Genomic DNA, 15,041 nt, shown 5'->3' with positions numbered 1-15,041 from the left:
TAGCGCTAGCGCAACGGAGATCGCCCAGCTGGCAGCAATCACCGGAGGAATAGGGAAACTGATGATGGGCGATCCCGGAGCGCCAGCGGGGCCTCGAAACCCCTCACCTACCGGCAAGACAGCATGTTGGACAAAGGGGGGGTGACGTAACCGCGAGTGAGGGGGCGCTGACCGGTGCGGGGTATTTAAACCCCGCACCGGCGCGCTCCTGTCACTCTCAGCTTTTTTCTACTACTGTATCTACACTACGAATAAACCAGAGCCTGCTTCAACGGAATCAGTGTCTATGTGTTACTCGGAGGTAGGCAGCGCATGACAGTCTACTACTCAGATAAAATCTACAGAGGAACATGATGTGCATATTTTAAATTTATTTATTTATTTTTATCCCACCTTTATTATTTTTATAAATAACTCAATTATTCTTAGGGATTCAATTATTCTTAGGGATATTAGTGAAAACTAACCAGCTTTATAAATAATGGTTCAAATTTGACAGCTTTGAGACAACCACAGTTAACTATAGCTTATTACTATTGCCACTCATAAAAAATGGAGGTCAAGCCTTCTAATCAGTGGAGGAGACAAGAAGGGGTTACTTGTGCCTGAAGGGAGACTAAGCTCATTCTTGTTACACTAAATAGTGGCTTATCATGACATTCAGACAAAACCATTGTTTCGTGTGATCAATTTATGGTGAAGCCCCAATTCCTCTTTGTACTAATCTGCATAGCTACCCAGACTCTACAAATTCTCTAGCAGTCATACTGATTAGATGCAACTTCTCCTCTGGAGTTTCATATGGACAGCAATCAAATTCCATATATGCATTCAATGATTGGTTTTGCTTCCATCTAATGCACTCCATAACATGAAACACTTGTGACTAATGTAAAAGAATTAAATGATTCTGTGAGTGATTCTTATGACATATCCTGGATCTTAAATTGAATGGAATGAAACAAAATGCTCAGAGAAAAGATTAGAAGAATGTTCAGATTCCTTGCCCAGACTCATGGGTCCTCCTGTACGTATTCTGTTAAAATAAAGGAGAGAAAAAAAAGAAGGAAAAGCCAAATATTTTTTACACTGTATAGTCATAGTTGCTCTGAGATTTTAAAGATCTGTGTAATACAGATACGAATTTTTCAAATTAGTTTTGGAATTGCTACCAACATGGAAATTCTTTAATAACGAATTGGTGAATTTTTAAAAATGTGCTTTTAAAAAACTAAAAAAAAACATTCACACACACGCACACACGCAGTCCCAAGTATGCATTGGAACAAAGAGCAAAAGTGATATATCTGAACAATAAAACTGTTGTCTTCCAGATGAGCTGAAACTACAACAGTTTTCCATCTTGGCTGAGAATTCAGAGAATTGTACTAAGTTCATCCAGAGGGCACCAGTTTGAGGGATAGCAGCTTTATGTGCTTGAGAGCATGCTGCCTTTAGCTAAAACTGAACTAGCACATACTTGTCCTTACATCATCCCATTGGCCTTATATGACAGATCTGTGTAATTATCATCCCTATACTGCAAAAGAAGTACAAGGCTGAAGGCAATGACTAGCCAAAGACCACATAACTGGCTGAAAGTTAAGGCCGGGGTTAAGAATATAAGGAAAGGCCTAGAATTAGAAACAAACATGCTGGATTGGACCAAGGACCCATCTAAACCAGGGTTCTGTTTGTACCAGAACAAACCAGGTCCCTCTTGAATGCTTATGGGCAGTACAACAGCTCAGAAACAGATTCTAACACACACAGTCTCTGATCCTGAAGAGAATGCAGGTTTCTTGAATAGTATTCAAGAAACTTCTAGTCTGGTGCCTTTTTAAAGCTCCCTGAGTATAACTTGAGATTTTTCTCAATAAAATTTGAGAATTTAATTTGAGATTCAGTATAATCTCACAATGAAACCAGAATGTGAGATTAATCTGCAAAGCTCTTGCGGGAGAGGCTGCTGTGTGTACACTTGATTAGCATTTTACCATTATTTTTCATTTCCTTTGCAGTTGAAAGAGAATTGAAGGCTTTTCCCCACTGCTTAGTTGAAGTGCTCTTCATCCATGAGTTGACAGTAAGCTATACTGCTTCTGTTGCCTGTTCCCAGTCACTGCCAGCTGCCCAACTTTGCCTCCCATGTAACGGCTGGCAAAGTACAACAGATTTTACACACCTTGCAGCTGTCCTGGATATTGTCAGTTTAAGAGCAAAAGAATAGCTTTAACACAAGAACAACTAAGGATGACTTAAGGCCTTCTCCCTTACAGAATGAGATGAAGACAACCGAACAGGAACCGAACCCCTCTCCCCCAATATATTGTCTGGGCGTATTTGTGCAATGGCTGCTGCAAGTGCAATGGCTGCTGGACACGTTGATACTTCCTCCTATCTTAGCTATCTGAATAAACAGACACACTATCAGAACTGTAGTGGCTGAACGCCTTTTATGATGAAGAATAGCATGCTTCAGACAGGATCCCCACTAATGACCTATAGAGTCTTCTAATGTCTCTCAGCTATACTGTTGAGGGAATTAAAAGCCTGTCTTCATTTAGTTATTGTGGCACAACAACAGTTGGGTGCGATCGTGTTCCCTTGCACTACAAGCTCCACCCCATCTGCACATATGTGTGATGTCAAGACAAACATACAAAAGAGGCAGGCGTTGTATCGTAATGGCACACTGCTGCTTTTGCTGGACTGAGCCGTTTAACTCCCCACCCCACCCCCAGCACAGTGGCTGCTGCCGAGGACAGTAAAGTGGTAAATAAAACCATCCGTCCTACGTTGAGACTCTGTCTGTGAGATTCACCTGTTCTCTTCTCCCTCCAGCATTGTCTTGTATGTTGCAATCTCAATATCCAGGGCCAGTTTGGTATTCATGAGGTCCTGGTAATCCCGTAAGATGGAAGCCAGTTGGTCCTTGGAACTCTGCATGCGATTCTGTAGCTCTACATGCTTTGCTCGAGCTTCTTTTAGAGCACGGTCTCCATTACGTTCAGCATCCCCAATGGCTACTTGCAAAGCAGCAGTCTGCAGAAGTAAGATAAAATAATTCCGTCTTCCATTCACAAAACTACAAAAAATATTTTTATGCTTTCTGCCCCTTATTTTCAGTTGATTCTGAAGCCTCCTTTCATCCCTCCCGCTATACCCACTATTGTACCTGGCAGCAGTAAAAAGAGCTAGCCCCTCTCCTCACACCCCACGGTTGGGTTCTGGGTGGGAGCTTGGGGATCCATGCAGGGAAGAGCAAAAAGTGGATTGCTTGGTGGATGGTTGGTGGGAGGAACTGAATTTTTCTTCAGCCCAGAATGAAATCTGATCCTCTGAAGAACAACAGAGTTGTAAAGTTTACCCTGAGCATTGTAAGTATTTCTTCTTCCACCAGATAGGAACACCTTTATGTAGAAGATAGATATCTGCTGGTGCTACAAAAGAGTGAGCTCACCCCCTGTGTTTTTCACTGTCACATATCAAGGATGTAGAACTCTCATTTTTATGACTAAATCCTGGGTGGTCTTTGTAAATCACCTATGAACTTTCAAATATAGCTTCCACTGTAACTCTCATCGTGCCTCATTATTGGCCATGCTAATCAGGATGTGCGAATTGTAGTTTTCCGGCATCTACTCCCCACCTCAGTCTGACATAGTTCTTTAGCCCCATATCACTGTTGCCTGACCCCACGGCAGCAAAAGAGGGAATCCATCTATATGGTATTTTAGACTGCAAGCCAGTATCTTTAAATTTTAAATTTTGATCTTGTACCAAGGGAAGCCTCTCTCAAATCTGGGAACAAAAGGATCTCCTGACCATTTTCTTCTCAGCATCTGCTTTGCACTGCATTATCTGGATTAACCGGTTCAACTCAGCAATTTCATCACTGTTTTTTTGCAGGCTTTCATGGCACTGGCATTTTTTGTTCTGAAGATCCACAATCTAATAGCCAGAGAGAAGACAGAAGAGCAATGGAACTATGACATAGAAATGTTAAAGGTTCTACCTCGTTGGCTCTTGAACTTCAGCCTTTTCGTATAGATGACCAGGGTTCCCCTGAGCAAAGTTTCTGTTGGGAACTGGCAACTCCATCTTTTCCTATAAGCAGTACTGAATCATTTGTCACTGTACAAATATTAATTGATTTCATCTGAGGGGATTAGCTGAGTCACAAGACTGTGAAGTTCCTCAGGACATATTTCTGAGGTCTTCACTAAAAGAGTATGACAGAATGCTTACAGCAAAAAGAGGGTTTATTCAAAATAAGCTGCAAAAGCTAAATAATTATGTGATCCCTTCCTTTCACTAATGTATCAAAATACATATGGTTCAGAATTGCCTTCTGTATAGGTTTTTCCACCAAGAGCCAGTATGATGTAGTGGTTAAGGCTCCAGGCTAGAAACCAGGAGACTATGAGTTCTAGTTGTGCCCTAGGCATGAAAGCCGGCTGGGTGACTCTGGGCAAGTCACCCTCTGTCAGACCCCAACGTCAGGCTTGGGTGACAAGCCAGTTGATCAATTCCTGTCACAACCAACAGATCCACATTTGGTTGTTCAGAAAAAAACAGACTGCACATGTGGGAAAAATGCTAGGAAAGTTACTCCCACCCCACCCCACCTCCCCCAGCACTTGCAGTAAGAACTTCTTGAGAAAATACAAGATTCAGAAGAATCTACTAACAGGTAGAGTTTTAGTAGATTTTCAAGAAGTCAGTAAGGGTGTCTGGGTACCCATTGTTTATCAATTGCAGCAACAAAATGACCTTCTCACAGCTATCCTAAATGATACACCTGAAATCAACAAAACTTGGAGGTGGGGGTGATGATGAGGTGTGGATTTGTTTGCTTGCTTTTTTGTGGATATAACTGAGGTTCATTTTGTCATACTACTTAGAATAATTTGCTGAGCTTAGATCCTTAATTCCAGGCTGCAAACACTAAGCTCCAAATGTTGAGCCTTGGAGTTTTATTTTAAGAAAAAGTACATCTTGCAAATATAATAGCTGCCTACCCCTCTCTGACATATTTGCATACAGGGTGAGAAATATGAGTGGGTGGGGTGGGGAAACTAAAACCACCATCTATTTTGATTCATTGGTGAAGTCTTAGTTTATTACTAGGATTTTTAGAAGAAATACTCTAAAACATCCTAGCAAATGATGTAACAAGCAATAAACATTACAATATTTACTATAGTAAGCTGAACTGACACCACTTATGAAAATGAAGTAACTTATATCTCCCTATTGCAACTGCTGCTGCTGATATTTACAGGAATAGCAATGGCTCAGCAATTGAGGAAAAGATTAGTGAAAGGATATGAGAATTGCTTCTTCATAAGGCGAACTGATTTGGATATTTTAATTAGCTACTTTAATTATGTTATTACATTACTATCCTTATAGTTACCTACTAGGCCGAACAATACGTTTGATTGATTTAGAATTATCCTTTGGCTTTACGTGAAAGATCCATGGGTCTTTTGGTGTGGACAGCTGCCACCACTGCCATGAATGTGAAAGGTGAAAGGTCCCCTGTGCAAGCACCGACTCATGCCTGACCCTTTGGGGGGACGCCGCTTTCACGACGTTTTCTTGTGAGACTATAGCAGGGTGGTGTGCCATTGCCTTCCCCAGTCATCGCCTTCCCCAGCAAGCTGGGTGCTCATTTTACCCATGAATAGTATAGTTCAAATTAACAGATAGAAAGTGCTGTGCTGATCTGGATCAAAGGCTGACAGAGTATCCTTGGGTAATATGAAACCTGTAAGCTAAGAGTTGGCTAACAAGAAGATGTAAATCAGAAATCAGAACCTGAGAGATTCTGGTTTTATTTTCTGGTTACCTAGATGAACACTAAAAACGGGAAGAGTCAACCATCCACTCCATGCCTCAGGTTCATACCTGGTTTTGGTAAAAAATATTAGCTTCTTCCTTGCTTCTTTGGGCAATGCTCTGATACCAACTATCAATGTTCTGGATGAGGTTATCCATGTCCAAACATCTGGTGTTGTTCATATTGAGCACCACTGATATGTCAGAGAGATGGCAATTCAATACAGCAAGTTCCTGGAAGTATACAGAATCTGCCTGAGATCATCACTCACAGCAATGGAAGTGACATCAGCAGTCTATTTAGTAGGAAAGGATCAAAGCTAATCTGCACATCTCATTTCTGAGCAATTGATGGCATCTTTACATCATTTTAATCAAGATCACTGCTGGCATACACCTGATGTCAAACCTGTCTCTTTTTTTATGTCACAATCTCATCAACCTTTCCAAGCTCATCTAGCAAAACACTTCGTAAATTAATTTTTTTATCTATCTATCTTTCTTGACTATATCTATATCATCTATATCTAATTATATCTGTAGGCAACTCAAGGCAGTGAGCATATCTAAAACTCCTGCCTCCTATTTTCCCCACAACAGCCTTGTGAGGTGGGTTGGGCTGAAAGAAAGGGACTGGCTGAAAGTCACCCAGCCATCTTTCATGCCTAAGGGAGGCCTAGAGTTCACCATCTCCTGGTTTCTAGGTCAGCACTTTAACCACTACACCAAACTGGATCTCATAGAAATTATACAAAATCTCATACAAATCATACAAAAAAATGATTTGTAGGGTTATGATTGGCTAACATAGAATCCTATAATCAAATTCCAAATGTACTTTTAAAAAGATGGGGGATTCTCAGAGGACTATGAAAAGTCCATCAATTTGCACTGGAAATTTTCAATAAGGGCACCAACAGGTCTATTTTCCCTTTTAATTTGTTTTTTTTAAAGAACCAAAAAGTACACAATGGAATTACAGCAGTTTGCTACTGAATGTAGGTGTTTTGATGCAAATTTCAGAAGTAGAGACTGTTGTTTGCTCAGCCGTAACTGCACGTTCATTAATTCAGCCATAACTTCCTTTCTAGATTCATTCTCTCTAGCTGTATTAAGGCAGCAGAAAGGAGACCCAAGGAGCTTGTTGCTAGCTGGAGCTTTCTGTCCTTCCTGTGTCCCCAGAATGGAGAAAGTAGAGGAGGGTGAAGGGGTAGCAATCCTTGAAAAAAGACAATGTCTGTTGAAAGACAGTGATCCCTATGTAAAATTCCCTAGTAAAATAATGGCAGAGGGACCAGTAAGATCTCTGGATAGATGGATGGATGGATGGGAGGAAGGGAGGGAGGGATATAATTTAGTGTACAGAACATATTTGGCATTTCAAAAGACCTTAGCTTGTATACCTAATCACTGTTGTTTGCAATAATTACTGTCCAGTAAATATACCTGAGCTATCAATGATATGCAATGAAAATTTTGGTTCTGATGCCTAAGAGTTGCTTCTCACATTGCAATTTGAAGATACAGACCTCTGCAAAAAAAATTTTCAGGAACTCTTTATTTTCTATCAACAATTCCTTCTTCAGTTCCAGCTTCTTCTGTTCTTTAAATGCATTATCTACTTCCTGGAGGGGGAAAAAAGACACTGATAAAATCATATGTAATTTCAAAATTAAGGAGAATAGTAATGAGGGATCTGATTCCAATCTTTGGGAAGAACATTTAAAACAAATTGGATTCTGAATCTTTGTACTACAGAACTTCTTTCAAAGTTTCCAGAAGTGAGTTTGGTGAGACAGATTTGGCAAAATGGATTTTGCTGCAGTAGTGGATTCCTGCACTTGGCAGAGGATAGATAATCTTCAAAGACTCTTCCAATCCTTATATTCTGTGATTCAGTTAACACTTGCATTTTGAATGGAGTGCTGTTTTGTTTTTTATTTGCTTCCATCATTTTTCTGTCATGCAGTACGCATTTGTCCTGTTCTCTTGTTATGCCTGCTCTCTGTATACAGAGACCTCTTCTTTAAGCACAGAATGAATATGATGGAAGCATGTTCTCCTGTTAGACATGTGCAGAAACACACATCCATGATAATGCATCCATGCACATCAGAATCCCATATGTACAGCAGTATGCAACCAAGTTATGAGAACGACATTCACAGCAGTAGCCTCCTCTCTCTGGAAGAGCTTGCCCCCAAGGTTATATGTGCCCCTACCTCAATGACATTTCATAAAATGGTAAAAACAGTCTTCTTTAGGAGAGCACTTGGATCTGCCTGGCAACAGCAGCAGTGTTTATTAATGTTTTATTAGCATTATTTATTGGTTTTAATGATTTGGTTTTATGAATATTTTAAAGCAGTTTTGCCTGATTGTAAGGTATCTAGAATCATGAGAGGAGGCAGCATACAGATGCTCATAAATTAATAAGGACTTTTTTTCTTTTTGAAACCATAGGTCCCTGCAGCCATGTGTCTATGGATGCACGTATAGGCTGATCTGTGTTTTAATGCATGGACAGGGCCCAGAGTCAGTCATTCTCTGCATGTTTAGTATGAACATGCATACAAAACCCCTTAGGAATGAACAGAGCAATAGGTTGGTGTTTCTTAAATCGAGACTATAGCTGGCAGATGTCAGTGCGACAGCAATGGGCATTGCACGCTCTCTACCAAAAGGAGTTTGGATGTAACTGGATTCATCTCTGCTACTAGAATTAAAGTTAAATAACTATAGGCAACTCCCCTCTTTATTCCTTCATTTTTGCTAACATACCTGTTTTAAAAAAATTGGGTAGACTACCTGACTTACTCACCTGCTTGAGCAGGACAAACTCATTTTCTACGTGTGCTTTCCTATGAGCTTCTTCTTTATATCTTGCATGATTTCAAAAAGCAAACACAAGGCAGAGAAGAAAAGGAATCAGTGTAGTAATAGTTCCTTCTTTTATTTGTTTGATTTATAGCCTGCCTTCTACTAGAGGTTCAAGACATTGTACGTAGCACTCCTCCTCCAATTTTCATGTAACAACAATCCTGTAAAGTAGCTTGGACTGAGAATAACCTGGCCCAAAGTCACCTGGGAAGTTTCCATGGCTGAGGGCAGCTTTCAGCCTGAGTTGTCTCAGTCCTAGCCTAGCACTTCAACCAATGCACCACCCAGGCCCCACATTCTACATTACCTAATAGCATTCATTTTGAATGTTGCCTGGGGAGAAAACTAACTACAGGTGTAACAAAGTACTCATGCTCAAAACAAAATAACACCCCCAAATCCTATTCTTTAATGTCCCAAAGGGCAGGACCAGAACTAATGGGTGAAAATTATAAGGAAGGATGTTTAGGCTAGACATTGAGGAACTTCCTGACTGTATTCCTGAAGATGAAATGGTGAGTTCTCCTTCAGTGGAGGTCTTCAAACAGAGACTAGATGCTTATCTGTCAGAGATGCTGGAGTGTGTCCTAGGTAAAGGTAAAGGTTTCTCTTGACATTAAGTCCAGTCATGTCCAACTCTAGGGGGCGGTGCTCATCTCCGTTTCAAAGCCGAAGAGCTGGCGGTTGTCCGTAGACACTTCCCTGGTCATGTGGCCGGCATGACTACACGGAACGCCGTTACCTGCCCGCCGAAGCGGTACCTATTAATCTACTCACATTTGCATGTTTTCAAACTGCTAGGTTGGCAGATATCACCCAGGTTGCTGTACATGGTGTGGAAGTGGAATGTGTGGGTATCAGGGCCCAAGGATCAATACAACTTCAAATGTGGGGCCAGTGATCATTCCATTGATCCTGCAACTAGTGGACATAATCTGAAGGAAGCGCTGAAGTTGTCAAAAGCCTTATGTGATGATGCCAGGCTAAGGATTCCCCTCCAGATAAGGAAATGGTCACTAAACGTGTTCAGTATGAGGTGGGGAAACACTAAGTCTGTATAATACTTCAGTTTTATTCCAACAACAACAACAAAAATTGTTTCAGAGCATGCAGAGACATAAACATAGCACCTGATTGCAATTCTTTAATTCCTTAAATCCACATTATTTCACAGTCAAAGATGCGGCTGCTTTAAAGAATTGTGGACAGGAACAACATTTGTATCCATGCATCCCTCTCTTGGGGGAGATGGGCGGTAAATAATTTGAACAATAAATAAATAAATAAATATTTAATAACTAAATAAGAATACTCAAAAGCATTTGAGGATGGAATCTGAAGTGCTGCCCACCCCTAGCTGAAGGTAACTTTGCAATATCTCAAAATTGTCACCCATTTTCTATCACTAGCTATTGCTGAGAGGAGAGAAGGAAGAGAAGCAATATTTGCAGCCATATTCTCTAGGTCTCTCTTCTGTGCAAAGAGTTTTGAGGGGGGTTAGAATCCTTTGGCATCCACTCATTGCAAGGAATAACCACAATGCATTATCAACCTTGTTATGGGATGGCTTACCTGCATCGGTACTCCTCAGTCAGGTCCTGCATTGTTCTCTGCTGGTTTCCCAATTTATTCTTTTCATTCAACATACAGTCAAGTTTTTTTTCTCAGGCTGCTGATGTAGTTTTCCAACAGAGGGTTCAAGTCTTTCTTAACTATTGGAATCTTCTGGTTTTGCAGCAGCTCCCACTTGGTTACCAGCATCTCATTCCTTTGTTCCAGATCTCTGACCTAAAATGCAGTGAGGATAAAACTTGGTCCATTGCTGACGCTTTGGGAAGCAAACAACGTTTTAGACTTTATCCAGGAAAGGGACACCTTTGACCTACAAGCTTCACGTGCCCTGTAAGAGTCCCTAACTCAACATGCTAAATTCTCCCAACCTAATGTAACCCTCACTTACACCATTACTTTCCTCTACACCAAAGAAAGCCCTCAGGGATCCCTCCCAACCTCTTCTCAGCCAATAAAAGATGGTGGAAAGGAGTGGGGATTTCAGGAACAGGAGGAGCTTCCTTGATACCATCTAGCCCACTAGAAATTGGATGGGTGGAGATTGAGCCCAGCTTCAATCTCATTCCACCACTTTAGAGACATAACGCAGTAGTGAGTTCCAAAGGAAGACCCTCTCAGATGTGGGGTGCCTTCTTTCCCCTAAGAGGTGATTTATTATTTGACTGAATTAGCCAAATGTAGCTAATGGTCCTGGTGCAGCAGCTGCTGCCCGAACTGAAGTAAAGCCCAAGGCAGTGACTCGGGCACAGCAACAATAAATTGCCTTCTCTTTGGATGACTCTGTGGGCATGTAGGAGGAGCTTTTGATTTGTTAATGAACTTGCTGTTCTTCTGTGGCACATTTGGGTGGCTCAGACTAATACCCAGTGGATGTCAGTAATTCCTTGAAGTGACTCAGTGTTGATTTTGTATCTTGAACATGAACCCAAGAAGCTGAGGAAACTGAGGCATCCTTGTTCAATCTTCTCCACAGCTGCTATCAGACAAATCAGCAATTTTATATTTATTTTTATTTATTTATATTTCAAATTTCCATCACTGCCCATCTCCCCCAAAAAGGGGACTCTGGGCGGTTTACAATCAAAGTTAAAACACATAAATTACAGTATAAATAGTCCATAAAATCAAATAAATATACAATAGAAAATATAAAATCCAGCAGTGAAGATCTTGTTTGTTGGGGAGAGATCTATAATAGCCACCCCCAAGATGAACTGGTACCCCTCCCACCCCAAGCGAGGTGGCCGAACCAGGTTTTTAGGTTCTTTCGGAAGCGAATGGGCCTGTCTCACCTCCTGGGGCAGAATGTTCCAAAGGGCGGGTGCCACTGCAGAGAAGGCCCGCCTCCTGGACCCTGCCAGGTGGAATTCCTTTATCAGTGGGGTACGTAGCATGCCCTCTCTGCATGACTGGGCAGGTCGATGTTATGGGGCCCTTGAACATTAGAAGCCTATGGTGGTTTCCTACTATTCCAACCGGCAGGGCTCCCCATCCGGCAGATTCCCCTGATATAGTCTTTTTGCTGGAAGAGCAAAGGCTATATCAGGGGAATCTGCAGGACGGAGAACCCTGCCGGTTGGAATGGTAGGAAACCACCATAGGCTTCTAATGTTCAAGGGCCTATTTTGCTTAGCAAGGATGGGTCATGCATCCAAACCTGAAGTGGGAATCTGGATTTTCACTCCTAAAACAACAAGAAGCTTGGGCTGAAGTACTCCTTGAAGGAAGCAACACTCTTTGCCCTGAGTATGCTTCTCACTAATCTTGTAAGGATGGAGAACATCAGTATGATAAGCTAAGTTCAAACCTCTTCTCAAGTGTGAAAGTGACTGAAAGACTTTGGGCCAACTACTGCCCCTTGAATCTACCTCCTAGGGTTGTGTGAGACCTATCTATGTCCTCTAAGGTCTTTGGAGGAAGAGAATGCTAATATTATTGGCAGCAAAAGCAGCAGTGATGTTGAAGGCTTGTGTGTATATGTGCATATGGTTGTGTCATATATGACAGCTGCCTGCATGGATGTCATAGATATGAACAAACACGTGTGGAAATAGCATGCCTGTATTTTACTATGCTGAAAAAAACATCCAATTTTACTTCAAAAATAGTGGAAGTGGATTGCAGTATATTAAGAGGTGGGAAATGTATGGTCCTCCAGATATTTCTTCAACTACACTTCCATCATCCTCTGTTCTGAACATGCCAGCTGAGCCTCCTGGGAGTCTTTGTTCAGTAACATCTAGATCACTAGCTCTCCACGCCTGCATCATATATACAGATCTGCCAGTTTAAATTCCTTGTGAGCAGGGTTTTATTTAAGGATGAGCAGTCTTAAGATGTAACCTTTCCTTCAAATCACTCTCATTACCTTGGAAACCCTGAGCCTTACTAAACATTTTCCAGATGTGTGAAAAAACTCACTGCCTTTTATTGCTTCAGCTTTGATCTGAATTTTGGAATTCAGCCATTCTGCAAATGAATGCTTGAGGTGGGTCCTTTGAAGTTCAGGAACAAAGATTTTTATCTCCCCATATAGTTAAAGTAAAGGTGTACGTTACCTTTCCTCCAGCTATTCCTTCTTTTTAACTTTTATGAATTGTAGGTGTAGGCAGCTAGCATCAAACAGGGCTTCCAGGTCTGGGCTACAAAAGTACAGAATTGAACCTGGAGCTCCCAGAGAGGCACTAAAATGTAGCTGAGATTTCAATCAAGACCTCTCAGTGGAAAATGTGACACAATGAATACTCTTCCACCCCACCATGCTACCAAAAAGCTCAGGGCTTCTACCTTAAAGGCCTCATCCTTTATCTTCACAGCACCTCTATGAGGTAGATTAGGCTAAAGACAGTGAAACTCAAACTCAGTTTAAACTCATGAAGCTTGGCTTAAGAAACAATTCAAACTTGACTCGTCTTCTTCTTTGTTAGGTCAAACTTAATTTTGTGTGGGTCTGTGTCTCTGTGCAGTTTTCCTCTAACACCATGGTCTTGCCTAGATCACTCTGCTTCCAGGTCTACTAATAAGCTGTGGGGGAGGGACAGGAGACCTGATGCTTTTAAAAATGTGCTATCTCCCTTGTCTGTTTTTACATAAAAAATAAATTACAGTGAGAATCCCAGACCCAGAATTCCAACCATAGAACTCCCAAATAAGGTGTGGTTTGGTCCTCAGTGTTATTAATGGGATGTCATTGATGGAACTCACTTCAAATTCCTACAGTCAAAACCTCTGTTCCACTAACCTCTCCAAACACTTTGCTTTTTCCACCTGAATCAGTTTACACTTTGGGTGGGTTCCCAGAGCATGCTAAATTCTAAACCTAGGTTAACAAAACATAATTGCTGTGTGCATGTAACATGCTAGGTCTAAACAAATAAACAATATTGCAGTTTTAGGTGATGGCCTAGTTCCCACAATATGCTGAATCACAAAATACTCAATTCTGTGTTAGAAACTGTGAACCATTCACTCATGATGCTCACAGCTACCTTATTGTTTTGCAAAGACACGTGTAAACCAAGCCTTAGTATCCTAAATCCTTATACATAACATAATACTCAATACCTCCTGGGATGAGATGACAAAACTAAGGAAATATTATGATTCTTGTTTTGAATCCCTGAATATTCAGCCATGTGTACAGTTCCTTCTGCCTCAAATCAAAATTGGGGGTGGGTGGGGAGAGAAGGATTAACTCACCTTGTCAATGAAGCAAGCAAACTGGGTGTTCAGGTCTTTCATTTGATCCTTCTCATGGGCTTTGATCTGATGATCATGTAGGTCAACTCCCAGATAGAGAGGTTCTAAGAGGTGTTTATCAACACTAACCTCAAACAACCCCTCATTTCTATAGCTTGTCTTGGGAACAGCTGGGTATTCAAAGTTGTAGCCACCTGAAGGAAAGCTGAGGTTTGTGATACTTCCTGTATCCAAGCTACCACCTGTATAATTTCTCATCTGGTGGCCCAGGTAACAGGAGATCCTGTCATTTCTCCCAAAGTTATGGAAACTTTTGCTGCTGTTGCCCCCTTCTAAGGTGCAGTTGGCTGAGGTACATTGTGCCCCACTGATCTGGATACCATCACTGCAGCCAATGGTGGAGATTGATGTGAAAGATCTTTGGCGGTTGGCGTGACGGAGGAGCTGCTGGCCCATTGTGTCAGAAGAGTGCTTGGAAAAGAATGGGAGGCACAGGAGGAGAATAGCGGATGAAGGAACTCCATTCATGCAAGACCTGAAGCAACTCCTTATATGCAGCAAGAGAGACAGGTTGGCAGTGTTAATTTAGGGTATTGCCAGGTCTGCCTAGCCTGGCAGCAAAATCTTGACCCCAGAGGCTGTTGTAGGAAGGAAACAAAAAGTGCTAGGCAAGAATAAAAAGGAACAGGAAAGCTCTTCGAAATGAAGTGTTGCCATTCAACATTTGCCTTATTATTGTTTCCCTTTTCTTAATATTTTCAAGGTAACTGAAAGTTCTTATGGCCAAAGCGTGATTGGAATGTGAAATATTTTCTCTTTCCTTAAACTTTGTATTCCACGCCAAAGGTTAGGCTTCCTTCTCTGATAGTGCCCTTAGTCTGGATGCACAAATATCATTCCATCCTCCTGCTGTACATTAAGTAAATTGATAGAAATATAAGCAAAGAGAGAAAGGTCTTCCCCTCCCCTCCCCACTCTGCAGTAAGGAAGAAGAAAGCTGATCAGTGTGCTGTAGAGGTGAAACTGAGAAATCTCCCATCAAT

General features: G+C 41.4%; 1 protein-coding gene across 1 annotated transcript; it reads right to left on the bottom strand.

Moving 5' to 3' along the window:
- Positions 1 to 942: 942 nt before the first annotated feature.
- Positions 943 to 14,454, bottom strand: LOC134490078 (keratin, type II cytoskeletal 5-like). The gene is given in 10 exon segments (XM_063292962.1): positions 943 to 1,036; positions 2,825 to 3,045; positions 3,829 to 3,954; positions 5,917 to 6,081; positions 7,377 to 7,472; positions 8,669 to 8,729; positions 10,300 to 10,388; positions 10,390 to 10,515; positions 13,999 to 14,168; positions 14,274 to 14,454. Coding segments are annotated over 10 exon segments (1,329 nt in total).
- Between the last annotated feature and the right edge of the window lie 587 nt (positions 14,455 to 15,041).

Source organism: Candoia aspera, chromosome 2 (genome assembly GCF_035149785.1).
Source record: "Candoia aspera isolate rCanAsp1 chromosome 2, rCanAsp1.hap2, whole genome shotgun sequence".
In the NCBI taxonomy this organism is placed as follows: domain Eukaryota; kingdom Metazoa; phylum Chordata; class Lepidosauria; order Squamata; family Boidae; genus Candoia; species Candoia aspera.
Note: the sequence above shows the minus strand (reverse complement) of the source record. Positions and strands in the feature narration are given on the sequence as shown.